This window comes from Diadema antillarum, unplaced genomic scaffold (assembly GCF_040938485.1).
Source record: "Diadema antillarum isolate AM-2024a unplaced genomic scaffold, OU_Dant_1.0 seq00000266_RagTag, whole genome shotgun sequence".
Classification (NCBI taxonomy): domain Eukaryota; kingdom Metazoa; phylum Echinodermata; class Echinoidea; order Diadematoida; family Diadematidae; genus Diadema; species Diadema antillarum.
Window position 1 is genome coordinate 1,583,404 of NW_027271303.1, and position 15,920 is coordinate 1,599,323.

Genomic DNA, 15,920 nt, shown 5'->3' on the forward strand with positions numbered 1-15,920 from the left:
AAAGTATCATTTTTTGAACTGCAAAATTGCGTAACCAAAATTAAAGTTCCTTTTGTACAGTCCCATGTATGCTTATCTGTGTTAGTGCGTATACGATGTATTCACTTGTGTGCAAACCGATCACTTTCACAGTAAATTTAAATTAATTTTACTAGACTTCTAGATCTAATTATAGTAGAGGGTATTAGGCACGTCTCAGTTGATTACCAATGTTTTGTTATTCCATTACTTGCATGGCTTGGGTTGGAATCAGGTGCACGCATGAATACTCGGGGCCAGGTGAGCTGAGCTGAGTGAGCTCAAACAAGAGCCGGACTGAGGTTGTTTGCCGCCTATCTAACCCCAGCCCAGGGCGCTCCTTCACACAGTACTGAGGTGATACATGATAGCTGTGGGAGCGCCCCGAGTCAACACTAACAGAGCGGTGTCTCTGAGCTCTACAGTACAGTTTATGATGAAGTGTAACTTTGAATCTAGTTTGATATAAACTTGATGCACTTCTTGAAATGGCTTCATGACTGTTTTTCAATTCAATTCCATTTATTTGTTCAATTCAATTCAATTCAATTTATTTGTTCAATTCCACCAAGAAAACAAAGTACAGAAATTGTAATACCTCGGTTTTATGACTGAAAACTGGAATTAAGCACATCTGCTGACTTTGTTATTGATCATCTTTCCAGGACCAGCCAGTGACCACACCCTGAAACAACATGACATTTGCTGGGAATTGTGAAAGACTTTACCTGGCACTGCGCCAGGTCATTCTCAATGATTCAAGACGGCACATATATATATGCGGACGTCTGTTGTCGACAACCCCGCGAGCGGTTCTCCCGCGAGGCGCTAGTTCTGCCACTCAAAAGAAGCCTTCGACCAAATCGCAACCAGAGAAAGAGACAGCTGCTGATGCTGGGTTTGCCTCCAGAGACATTTTTGTTGATGGCGAGGTCACTCACAAAAAGACTCTGAGGATGACGCTGGAGAGAATGGGGCTTTCCAAGGATGCAGACCCCAATCAGGCCATCACCTTGTCTGCCAGGATTCGCAAGCAGCTCCAGGAGAAGATGGGAAAGGGCAAGGCCCCTGGACAGCAGGGGGAGGGGCAGGAGGAGGAGGAGGAAAGCCCAAGCAAAAGTGAGACTCGAGCATTCTTCAGATAAGGGATTCATTTTCAAAGCTGAATTTGTTTATTGTTGCTCATTGTACATTGTCAGCTTCAGTTATGTTGTTGTTTATTCTCATGTTTGATAAATAATATTCAAGCTAGTTTATTTGAAACAGCCTTTGAAGGTTGCCATGGTATTGATGAGAGGTTCATTGCTTTATCAATCTTCTTTTGAACTTTACCGACAGTCGGTTTTGATATAAATGTTAAACTTTACGCTGCATGATCAAAGAGACTCAATGACTTAGCCCTCTTGTAGGTTTATGTTTTGATCTAACTTGATGAACATCATGCAAGCAAACATCCCCTCACAGTGATGTCAAACAATTCCACTTGTGGAGGGTGGCAAACATTTGTACATGCAGTAGTAGATATTAGCACATTCATAGCTATACTTGCAATATGGACCACTTTAAAGATGAGGAACAAACAGAACATAAACAAAAATCTTATTATCCAAAGAATAAAGAAATACTCTATTTGGCATTTTTAAAATCCGTACCGAAAACAATACCCTCCAGAGATTAAAGAAAGAATGTGGGGAGATTTTTTTCCCATCATTTGTGAATAGAAATTCAATGTGTTTTCCACTTGTATAGTCACTTGCCCAGTGGTGGATCCAGGGAGGACCTCACCCACCAGGCGCACGCCCCCCTTTATTTTTTGTTGAAACAAAAGAAATCAAATGGAAAAAATGGGGGGAGGGGTGCGTGTGCCCCCTCTAATTTTGTAAACGCGCCCCCTCTTTACGGAATTCCTGGATCCGCCCCTGCTTGCCTACATGTATATACCGTGTATCTTCTGTGATTGAGTACACTGTTGTACATGAAGAAGCTGTCAGCTTACCAGAGAGATGTCTTAACCTTATTCAAAAGGATAAACCTTCTCATGCTGATTGTGTGAAAGCTTGTCCTATTCACTGCTTACCAGTTGATACTGTAGCATATTTTACTTTCCGTTTTGATTCTTCGATTTGAACAACACAGGAAAAGCCAGAAACCTCAGACACCAGACAAGAGATCTCAGCAGACTGACTGGAGGTGTAGTCGCCAGCATACTGAGAGAGAGAGTCATCTATGATGATGGTAAATCAAATCAAATCAAATCAAGAAGTTTTCTTTCACTTACCTTAGAAACCGTGGATTGAGTGAATACAGCAGCATTAGTAGAACACATCAGTGAAAGTTTCAGGAAAATCAAATGATTTGTTTATAAGTTATGAATATTTGAAGTTTCTGTGCAGCCATGGCTGGATGAAAAGACTATCGGTACTGCTGTTGTGATGTCATGTATATGTACAAAGATACAAAGTTGTTATCATTATCATCATCGCTGCTATTACTCTTCTTCTTTTCTTTTCTTTCTTCCCTTTTCATTCTCCTCTGTCTTCCCTTCCTTGTTTTTCATGACACTATTTCTGGTAATATTTTCACTGCTACAGCTGTATAATACTGTAATTACCATCATCACTACTATATACGGCAAATGTTTAGCAAATCTAAATTTTCGTGAATTGGGACTTCCTGATGATTTTGTGAGTGGTTAAGTTCGCTATCGTGGAGTACAGTACTGTACGGCACATCACATTCATATCGGGTGTGACGTGCGCATCACATTCATATCGGGAGTCCATATTTGTGTGTGTTCTTAAATTCGTGAATAGCGCCTTACTTGCGAAATTCCCCAAAATAAAAACCTCTGAAATATTTAGCATATACAGTATTTAACTCACATTGTCAGGATAACTGAGTACTCTCTTTATCATCATTGCTGCTCTTTGTGCTCTCACTGTGATTTAAACCTTTCTTGTCACACTCAACAGGTGACATCATTGCTCTGGACAAGCCATATGGACTACCGGTACATGGTATGTTGTGTATGATGGTATTGGCTCATTGATAATGTACCGGCCTCCCAATCCAAATGACTTGGGGATGATTTCCCAGTCTAACTGAGCAGTGTTGTGTGTAATCATATCTTCACCTTCTAGTAAGGGGCAAAACGCTGTGTCTCTCAGATAAAACAGTACATGGAGGTCCCATGTGTGAGTTAGTCACAACTCATGCACAGAGAAGATCCTGCTTCATTCATTCATTCATCGTGCTTACCCATTGAGGTGGTCCACCTAATTACCTACACCAGAAAAATTGGTAAATAATGCTAACCCCTAGCAATCGTCAGCAAATGGTATCAACCAGGCACATTATGCCATGTGAAGAATGAATTAATAAGATGTAGCAGAATGGGATACTCCAGTGGAGGAGGGACCATAATTCCCCACCCTGACTTTCAAGATTAAGATTGCAAATTTGACAGTTTAGAGGTTTACTTACCTTTTTTTACATGCCAAACTGCCGGGTACATATTAAATCACTTTAATCCAAAGAGACCATTATCTAAGTAAGCCTTTGCTCCAAAGAGCATTGACCCATGACATTCATGGTCATTGTGCTGACTTTATATAGTGAGAGATATTTGCTACCTCTATTTTCGGAGTGAAGAGTGCCGCATGCATTACATTTAATTCTGTTCTCTTTTATTAGCTCACCTGAGCCAAAGGCTCAAGTGAGCTATTGCGATCGCCCTTCGTCCGGCGTCCGTCGTGCGTCGTGCGTCGTGCGTTGTGCGTCGTGCGTCGTCCGTCGTCCGTCGTCCGTCGTGCGTAAACTTTTTACATTTTCATCTTCTTCTTGAAAACCCCAAGACCGATTTTCATCAAACTTGGCAGGTAGCATCCCTAGGGGGTTAGGAACTCAATTTGTTAAAATGGGCACCATGCCCCACCCAGGGGGCCCCCAGGGGGGCCCAAACCCCCCAAAATTAAGGAATCTGTAAAAATCTTCTTCTCTAGAACCAGAAGTGATAGAGCTAAGTTAATACTATGAGTTAGTACATTAATGACTGTAGTTTCAAGTTTGTTCATGGCAGAATCAGGGGTGCCCCCCTTGGGACCCAGGGGAGGGGGGTGGGGAGGGGTCCTAATGGGGCCTAAATTATACATTTTCATCTTCTTCTTGAGAACCCCATGACCAATTTTCACCAAACTTGGCAGGTAGCATCCCTAGGGGGTTAGGATCTCAATTTGTTAAAATGGGCACCATGCCCCACCCAGAGGCCCCAGGGGGCCCAAACCCCCCAAAATTAAGGAATCTGTAAAAATCTTCTTCTCTAGAACCAGAAGTGATAGAGCTAAGTTGATACTATGAGTTAGTACATTGATGACTGTAGTTTCAAGTTTGTTCATGGCAGAATCAGGGGTGCCCCCCTTGGGACCCAGGGGAGGGGGTGGGGAGGGGTCCTAATGGGGCCTAAATTATACATTTTCATCTTCTTCTTGAGAACCCCATGACCAATTTTCACCAAACTTGGCAGGTAGCATCCCTAGGGGGTTAGGATCTCAATTTGTTAAAATGGGCACCATGCTCCACCCAGGGGCCCCGGGGGGGGGGGGGGGGGGGGGGGGGGGGAAACCCCCCAAAATGAAGGAATCTTTAAAAATCTTCTCTAGAATCAGAAGTTATAGAGCTAAGATAATACTATGAGTGAGTACATTAATGACTGTAGTTTCAAGTTTGTTCATAGCAAATCCAGGGGTGCCCCTCTTGGGGGCAGGGGGGGGGGGGGGTTGGGAAGGTCCAAATGGGGGCCTGAATTGTACATTTTCATCTTCTTCCTGAAAACCTCATGATGGATTTTCATCAAACTTGGCAGGTAGCATCCCTAGGGGGTCAGGATCTCAATTTATCAAAATGGGCATCATGCCCCACCCAGAGGGCCCCAGGGGGCCCCCAATCCCCCCAAATTAAGGAATCTTAAAAAATTTGGGCCCTTATTGTACATTTTCATCTTCTACTTGAGAATGCCTGGTCAAATTTTAGTAGAGCTGTGAATAATTTAGATTAGTGACTGCGTGAAAGGTGAACTTGCGATACTCACGTGAGCGCTAGACCCGCGGGTCTCTTGTCTTATTTGATTTTTGGAGGAAAGTAAATCTTTACGAATTAATTTCTGTGTATTTCAGAAGCCATTGGCATTTATATGAAGAATCTTTTTTTTTTCTTTTTATTTTTTTGTACTGGAGGCTAAACTCCCTCCCCCCCAAAAAACAAACAAAAAACAAACAAACAAACAAACATTACCTCATGATTTGGAGTTCAGGACACTTATACCTTTGACCAAATCCAGACAAATTATGCTAATTTTCCTGTTTTCTTTTCATGTTTTATAATTTGTTTTGGTTTTTTGTTTTTGTTTGGGCAGGTGGACCTGGCGTCAGGCATAGTGTAGATAGTCTCCTTCCCTGGCTGGCCCACAAATTGGACAGGGCCAAAAGCCAGCCTGAGCTTCACCTGATCCACAGGCTGGACAAGGAGACTACAGGGGTCATTCTGTTGGCCAGGTCAGAGATGACCGCCAGGGCCCTCCACGAACTCTTCCGGAAGAGAGAGATCATCAAGAGATATTGGGTATTTAGTCTTTCTTCTTTCAGGGCAGAGATGCACTATTTTGAACTTTTTTTAGAGTTTTTTTTTATAGAGTTTTTAGAGTTTTGTGCAGTCAAGGAATGTTTAATTGTTTTATATATGAGGAGTTTAATTGCAAAAGGTATTTGTGATGAAACCTGCTAAAGGACAAAGAAAGAAATGTATGATTTTTTTTTTCATCATAACTTCAAGAAAGTAAAGTATTGAAGAGCTTATATTTGGCAATATCTACTGATGAACTTATTTCCTTGAATTGTTCAAAAATGGCACTTAAACCCTTCTGTGGTCAAACTCCTCATATTCCATTATATGATAGACTGTGAATGGGAAAAAGATGTAGTATCTTCATTTCTTTTCCAGTGTTCTGGTAGGTGCTCTAATCATAAGCTCCCTGCTTTCAGGCATTATGCCCTGTCTGTGTTTTAGTTTGGTTGTCATCACTGTGCACAAGAACACTTCCAATTTAAACACCATGAAGATGTTTACATATTGTTTACTGGGAAGAACTGCAATGTGAATAAAATGATGAAAAATAATTATATAATAAACCAGCACTACCTGATACAGAGAAAAAAAAAATGTCACTAGTATGTTACTAAAAAAGAAAATGGCTGCAATTGTACAAACTACAGTGTGAATGAAAGGGCTTATCAAAGTCTGAACTTCTAATTTTGAGTAGAGTAAATTAAAGTGAAATATGAGGGAAGAAAGCGCTAGTATATCGCTCAGTCTTTTTAGTAGCTTAATATTTAGTTGCGTTAAAAGTTTGTTTGAAAAGAAAAATAGGAAATGGGTAGTGAAAGTTTGACCAAATTTTGATTAAAAATAAGAAAGTTATGAAATTTTGAAGATGTGAACAGTCGAACAGACTTCCATTTAGTATTTGGCCAGTGCATTAAATTATACAGAGCAAACTAATGCAACCAAAGAAACACTCTCATCTCTCTCACTCTCATTTGGGCAGGTCATCACTGTGGGTGTGCCCAGCCCCCAGGAAGGCATCCTGGACATGCCGATGAAGGAGCAGGAGGTTGCCGGCAAGCACCGGATGGTGGTCAAGCCGGACCTCGGCGACGTCTACCCCGAGAGCTGGGGCGTGCGCTCGGGGCGCGACAGGGATGCGCACACGGCCATCACCAAGTACAGGGTTCTCCACTACCATCACAACTGCGCCCTGGTGCAACTTGAACCCAGCACAGGTAGTGATAAAGTTTTACACAAGGAAACTGAAGTACAGTCTTGATTTTCCAAAAGCTCTTATGCATTGCAATCTCAGAATAATGTGGCATACAGGGGCATTGCACCATGGCACACAAAGAGTTAACTGTCTTTACTGTATGTTTTAATCCTGGTAGCTTTATTTGCTCAATTCAATGCGGCATGCTGTTGTGATTTTGGAAGAGCAGCAGCTGCAGTTTTTCTCATGCAGTGTATGATGATAAAATGGCAGAAACCAGCCAATAAATGGACTGAAATGAAGTGGGATCTCCACAAGGAGTGGACTTCACACTATTAACCCATTGAGGATGGACTGATTTTGCTACAACACGCATGACTTCAACTTGCCTGAGCATACTCAGGACTTGTCCTCAACAGGTTAAAGGCTGCCATTATGTGCCTCTTGTTTGTTAGTTGACTGATTTTGGAACCTTTTTAATTCTTTTCAAGGTGTGGATGTATCACATAGAAGCATGCTCGTGCAGATATGTTGTCATTCTCCTTAGGATGAATGCATATTAAACACACCCTGCCCCTGAATGCAGTGAGTTCAGTTGATTCCCATCATTTTCTTCATGCCAACATTTCAGACCAATATGCATATGTGTATGTGTGAACACCTCCTGAGAATCACCAGCTTCCAACCTTATTGGAAGCTGCAACAAGTGTACAGTCAACCTCGCCTGATTCACATCCACAGGAACTTGGGGAAAATCCTTCTGACTCACCTGAACTTCTAATACACAATAGAAGTATCACATGCTCATATCCATGCAGGGTAGAATTTTTCTACAGTTTTTTTTTTTTTCCAATTTGCAAGAGATCAACTGTAATAACTTTATAAGGGGCTGGGAGAAAAATTGGCTCTGATTATTGATGCTGTTGCCATAATAAACGAGACATGAAAACTCGTCACATTGAGGACGAGTTAGGTGATACGCTTGTGGTCATCAGATGACAGTCATCTGTGATCGACAAAGAAAAGAATGTGATATAGGCACCTTGAAGTTATATTGAGCGTGCATGCGAAACCGTTTCTGTAACCACTCGGCCACGGGTCATCCACGGAAATGGTAAGACAAAAAAAAAAAACAATGTATAGATATAACAGGGGGAAAGTCAATGCCCACTCAACCAACGTGGCCGTGTGAACATGTATTGCATTGCTAGACGGAAAAGCGGCCTTGTAACGACTGAGGTCGCTATTCCATTTCTGACAACTTGGGAAAAATACGTCCCGCAGACATAAAACCTATAATCGGCTGGTTTTGATACCTTGCCTTTAATCACAATTTTCAGTGTAATGACGTCATCAAATTACAAAACAATGACATCGTCTTGAAAGACAATTGTTCAAAGTACAACACCTCAGTCGTCGTCATTACATACTATGATCGGTTTGACAAAGTCAACCTGCAAAATTGTGCTGCAGTCGAAGCAATGTGGTCTCCAACACACAAAAAAGAGGGATATGGCGTGTGTGTGTGTGTGTATAGGTGCGTTTATATACGTACGTGATTTCTACATGGACGAATATGTAATACAAAATTGAAGAAAAAAAAGTAAAATAGCTAAGTATTTTGTTTCGTGATCTTGTGGGGTTCCAACCCGCAACCTTACGTCTCTGAGACGTCGCCTTTAGCCACTCGGCCATACGTCTCGACGAGAAAATATGGGGAACGTAAACTTATGTATGTGAAAGATACATGAGGAATCGTTTTGTCCACATTCCATTTTCATTTTCAGTTTTAAACTGCAAAATTGTCAATCTGATGAGGAGATTTCAAAGAATAAAATGCATGATTACTGCAGCTTATTGTCTCAGCTACAACATACTAAAGTTTCAGAGGAAATGAAGCAAAATCAGCTGAGATAGAGGTGCTTAAACGTTGTCAAGTCAATGCATGGTTTTAAAAAAAATCACCTCCCATAGACATAACACGTAAACTTGTCCGATTTTGTGTCTTTACTTTTATCACAATTTAAAGTATGATGACGTCATCAAACTAGAAAACATCGATATGGATTTGAGAGACAGTTGTTTAATGTATAATATATTAATCGTACGTTGTCAGTTTGCTATTGACATGACGATCAATCACATGAATATGAGGCAGCTATTAGTACCTGTATGAAATTATTATAGGCATGGTTATCAAATTCCCTTAAAATTTCCTTATTATTGCTTTATTTTTACACACAGTTAAGCTATCTCTTTAAACTCGTCACAGTTTAATGAGAATCATGAACATCATACATTAGTACCATATTCAGTTCCATAGCTGATCGCGTTTGCTAATCAATTAAGAGTTATTGTCTAGAATGTGCCATATGGCCAACCTGTATACACACGTGGACACACAAACACAATGCTAAATGTATGTATCAAACCTCTGTAACACAACTTTGAACTAACTGTAGAAAGTATCGCTGCACTTATCATACATACTTTTTATCATTATCTGAAACTCCACAAAAACCACTAATTGACAAATAATCATCAATACAGAAGACTGACTTAAAGGAACAATTCAAATACCTTTTTTTACAATGTATAGCTTCTTACATGTATAAAATCAGCACAAAGTAACCACGACTACATTGTGTTACTGAATTGATATGAACAAATTTCATTTTGTTACAATATACCATGATCAGCTTGAAAAGCCCAGCCTGCAATATTTTGCAGCAGTCGAAGCAATGCAGTCTCCAACGATAAACAAAGGGATACTGTGTGAGTGTGTGCGTATAGGTGTGTTTACATGCGAACGTGACTTCTACATGGACGAAGGTGTAGTACTCCATTGAAGAAAAAAAGTAAAAAAAAAAATATTATTTTCTTTCGTGCTCTTGTGAGGTTCGAACCCGTACGTGTGCAACCTCATGTTTCTGTGACGACACCTCTAACCACTCGGCCATACGTCTCGACGAGAAAAATAGAGGAACGTAAACTTATGTACGTGAAAGATGAATCAGGAATCGTTTCGTCCGCATTCCATTCTCATTTTCAGTTTTAAATTGCAAAATTGTCAACCTGATGAGGAGATTTCAAAGAATAAAATGCATGATTACTGCAGCTTATTGTCACAGCTACAACATACTTAATTTTCAGAGGAAATGAAGCAAAATCATCTGAGATAAAGGTGCTTAAACGTTGTCAAGTCAATGTATGGTTTTTAAAAAAATCACCTCCCATAGACATAACACGTAAACTTGTCCGATTTTGCGTCTTTACCTTTAATCACAATTTAAAGTATGATGACGTCATCAAATTTCAAAACCATGACATGGACTTGAAAGGCAAATGTTCAAAGTAAAACATATCTGAATTTGGGGTGATATTAAGCTTAAACAATAGAGATACGAGTAAATGAATGTCAGAAAGAGTACCTCAAAAAAATTAATTCCACTTTTTTGATTTCAGATGATGATATGATGACGTCATGAGTTTTCCTGGCAATATTGGTACTTGAAACGTTATTTCCAATTCATATGCTTTTGTAATATGCAATAGAAATATAGGGTCAATGGACGATTTAAAGAGCTATGGCGACATAAACAAAAACATGTTTTTTCACTATATTTGCAGAAAGACGCGCGCGCGGAATTTCAACTTTGACGCCAGTGCATTCCTTTGTTATAGGTCAAAATCGATCGGAAATCAATGGATATTGTTACTCAAAGTATCAGAAATCCAAATCAGTCAAAAAAATTGCATTTTCATGTTGGTTACGCCCTCTGCGCGCGAAATTGCGCGGACGGACGCGCACGCGAGAAAATGTTTGAAACGCTTAGAATTGTCTGAAACTTCGAGATTTCCCATTGGGAAGTCGTTTTGAGCCTTTTAAAATTTTGACGCGCGCAAACGCGCGCTAATGATGACCTTGGTAACTAGCGTTAAAACGTAAGATAGAGCCTGACCTGAACTTTATGTCCACCGAAAATGATACAGAAATGATATCTAGTTATGAAGTTATGATCGATCATGTGACAAGGTCCGAAAATCACAAAATGGCGCCTAGATGACGTCATAGATATGTGACCGTGCACCTCAAAACGAACATAAAGTCGCACACACTGATTTTGCGTGAGGACTGAAAATAAGTGAAATGGGTCAACCTAGCCGAACTTGACTTTTTCATATTTTCTGAAAGAGCGGGTCTTCTTTTACATTATGCTAAAATTTGGTATCATAAAACGGGCAGGAAAGTGTGTTTTTTTAGCAGTCTATCTCGAACATTTTTGGTAGATTAGGTGTGTCTTTAGAATCCCTTTTTCATTTCTGAAAAAACCTTGTCCACTCTTCGCTTTCAACTCTAATAACTTCTGAAAGGATAGTGCTACTGCTTTGAAAGTCGGTGTTAATTAAGGACAGAATGTGTTAATGAGGCATGCTTAATTCCAGTTTAATCTGATAATCCCTTCATTGTTGTTACTCTGGTGGTTTACTTCCTGTTTTTTGTCCCATTCATCGCACAGCCAGCACGGTTTGGTAAAGATTAAGCGCTTGAATAGACACTGTACTTCAGAGCCTCTTTTCTCAGTTCACACTTTTCCTGAGTTTGTGCTTTCTTTCCAATATTTAAATAGGTTAGGAGGGTCCATTTGATTTGAGTTATACATCATTTTAAAGCTTAAAGTCTGTTCTTTCAAAATATGGTCTTAACTAAAAAATTATGTCTGGCGACTTTTTGTTTGTTTTGAGGTGCAGGGTCACATATGTTACTGTCATGAAAACCTTATTGTGGCTAGATATTGTTATGAGACATGTTGACTGAAAATGTTATGTTATTCCGTAATGTCATTGTTGAGATATTGACGACACAAAATGTGGCAGAAAGAAAGAAGAATAAAAAAAAAGAGAAATTTTGACAATCACAATAGGTGATACGCTGATAGCGTATCACCTAAAAAGAGAAATTTTGACAATCACAATAGGTGATACGCTGATAGCGTATCACCTAATAATGCTGACTGCTATGTGCTAATGCAAATAGTTCTGTATGACAGTAATGTGCTGATGGGATGTTGTAATGATGTATGAATGTACAGAATTCCAAGTACATGTATATGATATGCATTGGTCATCGAATGAGATTTTATTGCATGTGTTCTCTTTATTGTGATAGGGGTCAAGCATCAGATCCGGGTCCATCTCGCTCAAGGCCTGGGCTGCCCTATCCTGGGTGACCACAAATACTCTCACCAGAATAAGCTGGCTCCACAGGTATGGTGACACACATTCTGCTAGGTGGGACTACACTCCCGTAAAACTCCAATGGTTACATTGTGTTCCTACAGGAGATCTCAGAACTGCATTGTAACACTAGAACTAAACCAGAAGATCAAAAGTACTGTAACTATTTTTGTGTTTATGATATAGTTAGCTTACAATATTTGATTTCCAGGTCGGAGTGTAGGCCTACACATACAATTGTATATCATAGTTTTCGTATTGTTTTTAATTAGAGCTTTTGTAGGAGCAAATTGTGCAGAATACATGTCATGAACGTGTGTTCTGGAATCAGAGCAAATTATATAATGCTGTGCTTGCATTGGTATTGATAAATGTCTCCCATTATGCTTCATTCCTGAAAAAAAAAGTATAATATCTAACGACATGTTGTTCCTTTATTGTTAAGTAAATATTACAGAATGTACAGTATGCATGTGTTCTGGCATCAAAGAAAAATTATTAACAAAATGTGTTTGCATTGGTATTGATAAATGCTCTTATTATGCTTCATTTCTGAAAAAAAAAAACACTCCTGAAAATACACAGAGACTTACGGACAGCATCCTTCGCTCCCTGGGCATCACGCAGCCCAAGGCCCGGACGGTACCGATGCACCTCCATGCCTGGCAAGTCATCATCCCGCACACGTTCAACGGGAGGAACATCTCCATCTCAACCAAGGTGCCGTGGCACTTCAGCCACAACATGAAGAGACTCAAACTGAAGTTTGATCCTTGATGAAGAGAGGAGTGCTGATTGGAGATGATCTTGTGTGACTCTCTCTGATGTTATGTAATCTTTTACAATTTGAATTACATCATGAAGGTATAGTGCTTAAAAAGTGCAATTATTCCATACCATGTACAAGCTACAACTGTACTGTAGCTTAAAGGACAAGTTCACCTTCCTAAACATAAGGATTGAGAGAATGTAGCAATATTAGTAGAACACATCATGGAAAGTTTGAGGAAAATCAGACAATCCGTTCAAAAGTTATGAATTTTTGAAGTTTTTGTGCAGTAACCTCTGGATGAGAAGACTACTGCAGTGTATGAATAACTTAGATGTAACATGCATACAACAATATAAGGAAAATTTAAAGAGAATTTCAAAAAAATTCCATCTTTTGAAAAAAGTACACATTCCCCTGACTCGTTACCGACAAATGTTATGGGTAATATTATTCCCCTTGCCTTTAGAAAGAGGCAAGTCAAGAGCTCTTTTATTATGCGAAAAAAGTGAAAATATGTTGAATTTTCTTTTACATTTTCTTTATACTGTTGTACGCATATGACTCACAAACTGTAGTAGTCTCCTCATCCAGCGGTTCCAACACAAAAATTTTAAAAATTCATAACTTTTGCATCGATTGTCCAATTTTCCTCAAACTTTCACTGATGTGTTCTACTGATATTGTTGCATTCTCTCAATCCTTATGTTTATGAAGGTGAACTTGTCCTTTAAATAAATCAGTCAAGACAGATGAACTTATTACATGGAGTAGAAGTTTTGCCAAAGTTGGGCCCAACGTCAGGAAGTTATTGAAGTTTAATGTTGCACATTTTTTTCACGCAAGCAGTGGTATTCATCGCAACATCTACAAAGTGGAAGAGGTGATGTCATTATCTCACAAGTCTACTATAACATGTGATGGGTTCATGGTGGCCCAATCGCTGCATACGTTCTGCTGCAAGGATCAGTAGACCTCTATGCAGTCCAAGCAATGCTGCTAGCAGCTTGTTGTCTGTGAATAACATGAACTTGCGACCATACAAGAACATGTAGAATTTCTTTAGAGCAAAAACAATTGCCAGTGCCTCGCGCTCTTTTTGCGGATATTTCTGTTCTGTCTTTGACAACGTTCGTGATGCAAATTGGGTGGGCTTTTCCTCTCCATTCGGAAGGATATGTGAAAGCACTGCACCCACTCCAATTGGACTTGCATCGGTGGCAACTGACACTGGAAGTTTCGGATTATAATAAATCAAACATCCTGATTCCCTATAAAGCAACTGCTTAGAATGCACGAATGCATGCTCTGCTCTGTCTGACCACACAAACTTTTCCGTTTTCTCTAGCAGTTCAGTTAGCGATGCGATTTCATGTGCAGGGTTTGGAATGTGCTTCCGGTTTAAATAATTGAGCATTCCCAAATATGACCGTAACTCTGAAATGTTTGTAGGTCTAGCAATGTTCTCAATTTGCACTACCTTTGAATCCATCTTGTGCATGCCTTGCACATCGATCTTGTGCCCAAGGAACTCTACCAAGTCTCCTACAAACTCGCACTTTTCTCTCTTGAGTTTCAACCCTCGTTCTTCCAAGTGCGGAAGCACTTTATTGAGATTTTCCATGTGTTCTGTTTGTGAACTACCCGTGATCAAAATGACTCGCATTAGCAATTGGGATCTGATAAGAGTTGGGCCACGTTTACGTTTTCAGTATGTTTACAATGAGGTAATGGTTGTGATATGATGAAATTGGTGGTCCAAGTGACCTCTTTATAATGAAGCTTTCCCTGTATGTTTGTGGTTGCAACAAATAACACAGTCCAGCAAAAACATATGAAACATTGATAACTAATGTAATACACCTTAAAGTTGTACCGGCTGATATCATCTAGTCCATAGACCAATGATATAAAAAATAATGCAAAGGTTTGAGTTTGTAATATTGATGGAGCTGTTGTGCATGTTGAACTATACCATATGTCCCCCCCCCCCCCCCCCCCCCAAAAAAAAAAAAAAAAAAAAAAAAAAAATTACAACGGGACCCTCCGCAGTGATAACTTAAAAAATAGTAAATCAATTCAAATACAATTTCAGGGTATGAAACTATTACTTATTATATCCCTCATGTAAAGCTTCTTGCCATAGGATTGTACAGAGCACGAACATGGTGTAGTTTTACTAGCTAGCTATGAGCAGCTGGATGCGGTGCAATTGGTTACTAGCCAGCGGGATACAGTACTTTTGGGAATCCACGATTTGCACCCAATCGTGATCGTGTGATTGATATCTACATTTCTCAATTAAGAATGTACCCAGTGCGCGTAGTAGCGATACTTTTGAGCGACAGTCCTGTGGCTTGTAGCTAGCTAGCTAGCGCTAAGAGAGCGCGGAGCGCGCGGTGTGATGTGCGACAGCATTACAGAAATCTGTGTGGTGCGATGGCGTGGGTACCGGTCGGTGTGTAACGTGTGGACGTGTGATCAATGCATTCAGCTCAATTGACAAAGTGACTGCTTCCAGTAACGGAAGAATGATCGCAGGAGGACACCATATCCGGTACGAATTAGGAATAAACTAAAACCGATTTTGAAGATGATCTGGGTAACGAAGCCGCTTTAGGCCTACTTCTAACGTAGTCCTGGACCTCCTCGATCTTTCAGAGTTTTGCACGCTGTAGTGTAGCTCGTGTGTAGGAATCAACAACAGCGCGGCGGTGTCGTTCGCTACGCGCTGCACGCACTGCTGCTGCACTGCTACAGCCTAACGTTAGATTTATCGTTCACGAAACCTGCACACTTTTCCAAAAGGGAACCGTCATTACTCTAGAAAATGCTCGAGAGGGATATAAAACAAATATCGACTGCTTTCTTTCTGGCCATGGTAAAACTATTTGACCTCGGTGATGTCTCAACAGTGCCATGTCCCTCGACTTCGTCTCGGGACATAGCACTGTTGAGACATCACCTCGGTGCAAATAGTTTTACCATCTCCCTCTGCAGCAGTCGATATTTGTATACTACCCACATCTTACAGAAAATCCCATCTGATTTGTTTCAGTGGTCAAAGAGAAATAAAGAGTTTTG

The 15,920-nt window shown here is 40.1% G+C and overlaps 1 protein-coding gene across 1 annotated transcript; it reads left to right on the forward strand.

The window, feature by feature from the left end:
• Positions 1–713: 713 nt before the first annotated feature.
• On the forward strand, positions 714–12,844 carry LOC139729878 (pseudouridylate synthase RPUSD4, mitochondrial-like). The gene is made up of 7 exons (XM_071640801.1): positions 714–1,137; positions 2,155–2,253; positions 2,991–3,035; positions 5,429–5,634; positions 6,617–6,851; positions 12,000–12,097; positions 12,653–12,844. Exons 1-7 carry the CDS (start codon positions 714–716, stop codon positions 12,842–12,844), a joined length of 1,299 nt encoding a protein of 432 aa, XP_071496902.1.
• The last annotated feature ends 3,076 nt before the right edge of the window (positions 12,845–15,920 follow it).

Excerpts from the sequence above, each read along its gene's own strand:
- LOC139729878 (XM_071640801.1), top strand. The coding sequence starts at position 714 with ATGACATTTGCTGGGAATTGTGAAAGACTTTACCTGGCACTGCGCCAG. Across the intron at positions 3,036-5,428 it reads ATATGGACTACCGGTACATG|GTGGACCTGGCGTCAGGCAT; the intron begins GTATGTTGTGTA and ends TTGTTTGGGCAG. Across the intron at positions 6,852-11,999 it reads GCAACTTGAACCCAGCACAG|GGGTCAAGCATCAGATCCGG; the intron begins GTAGTGATAAAG and ends TTATTGTGATAG.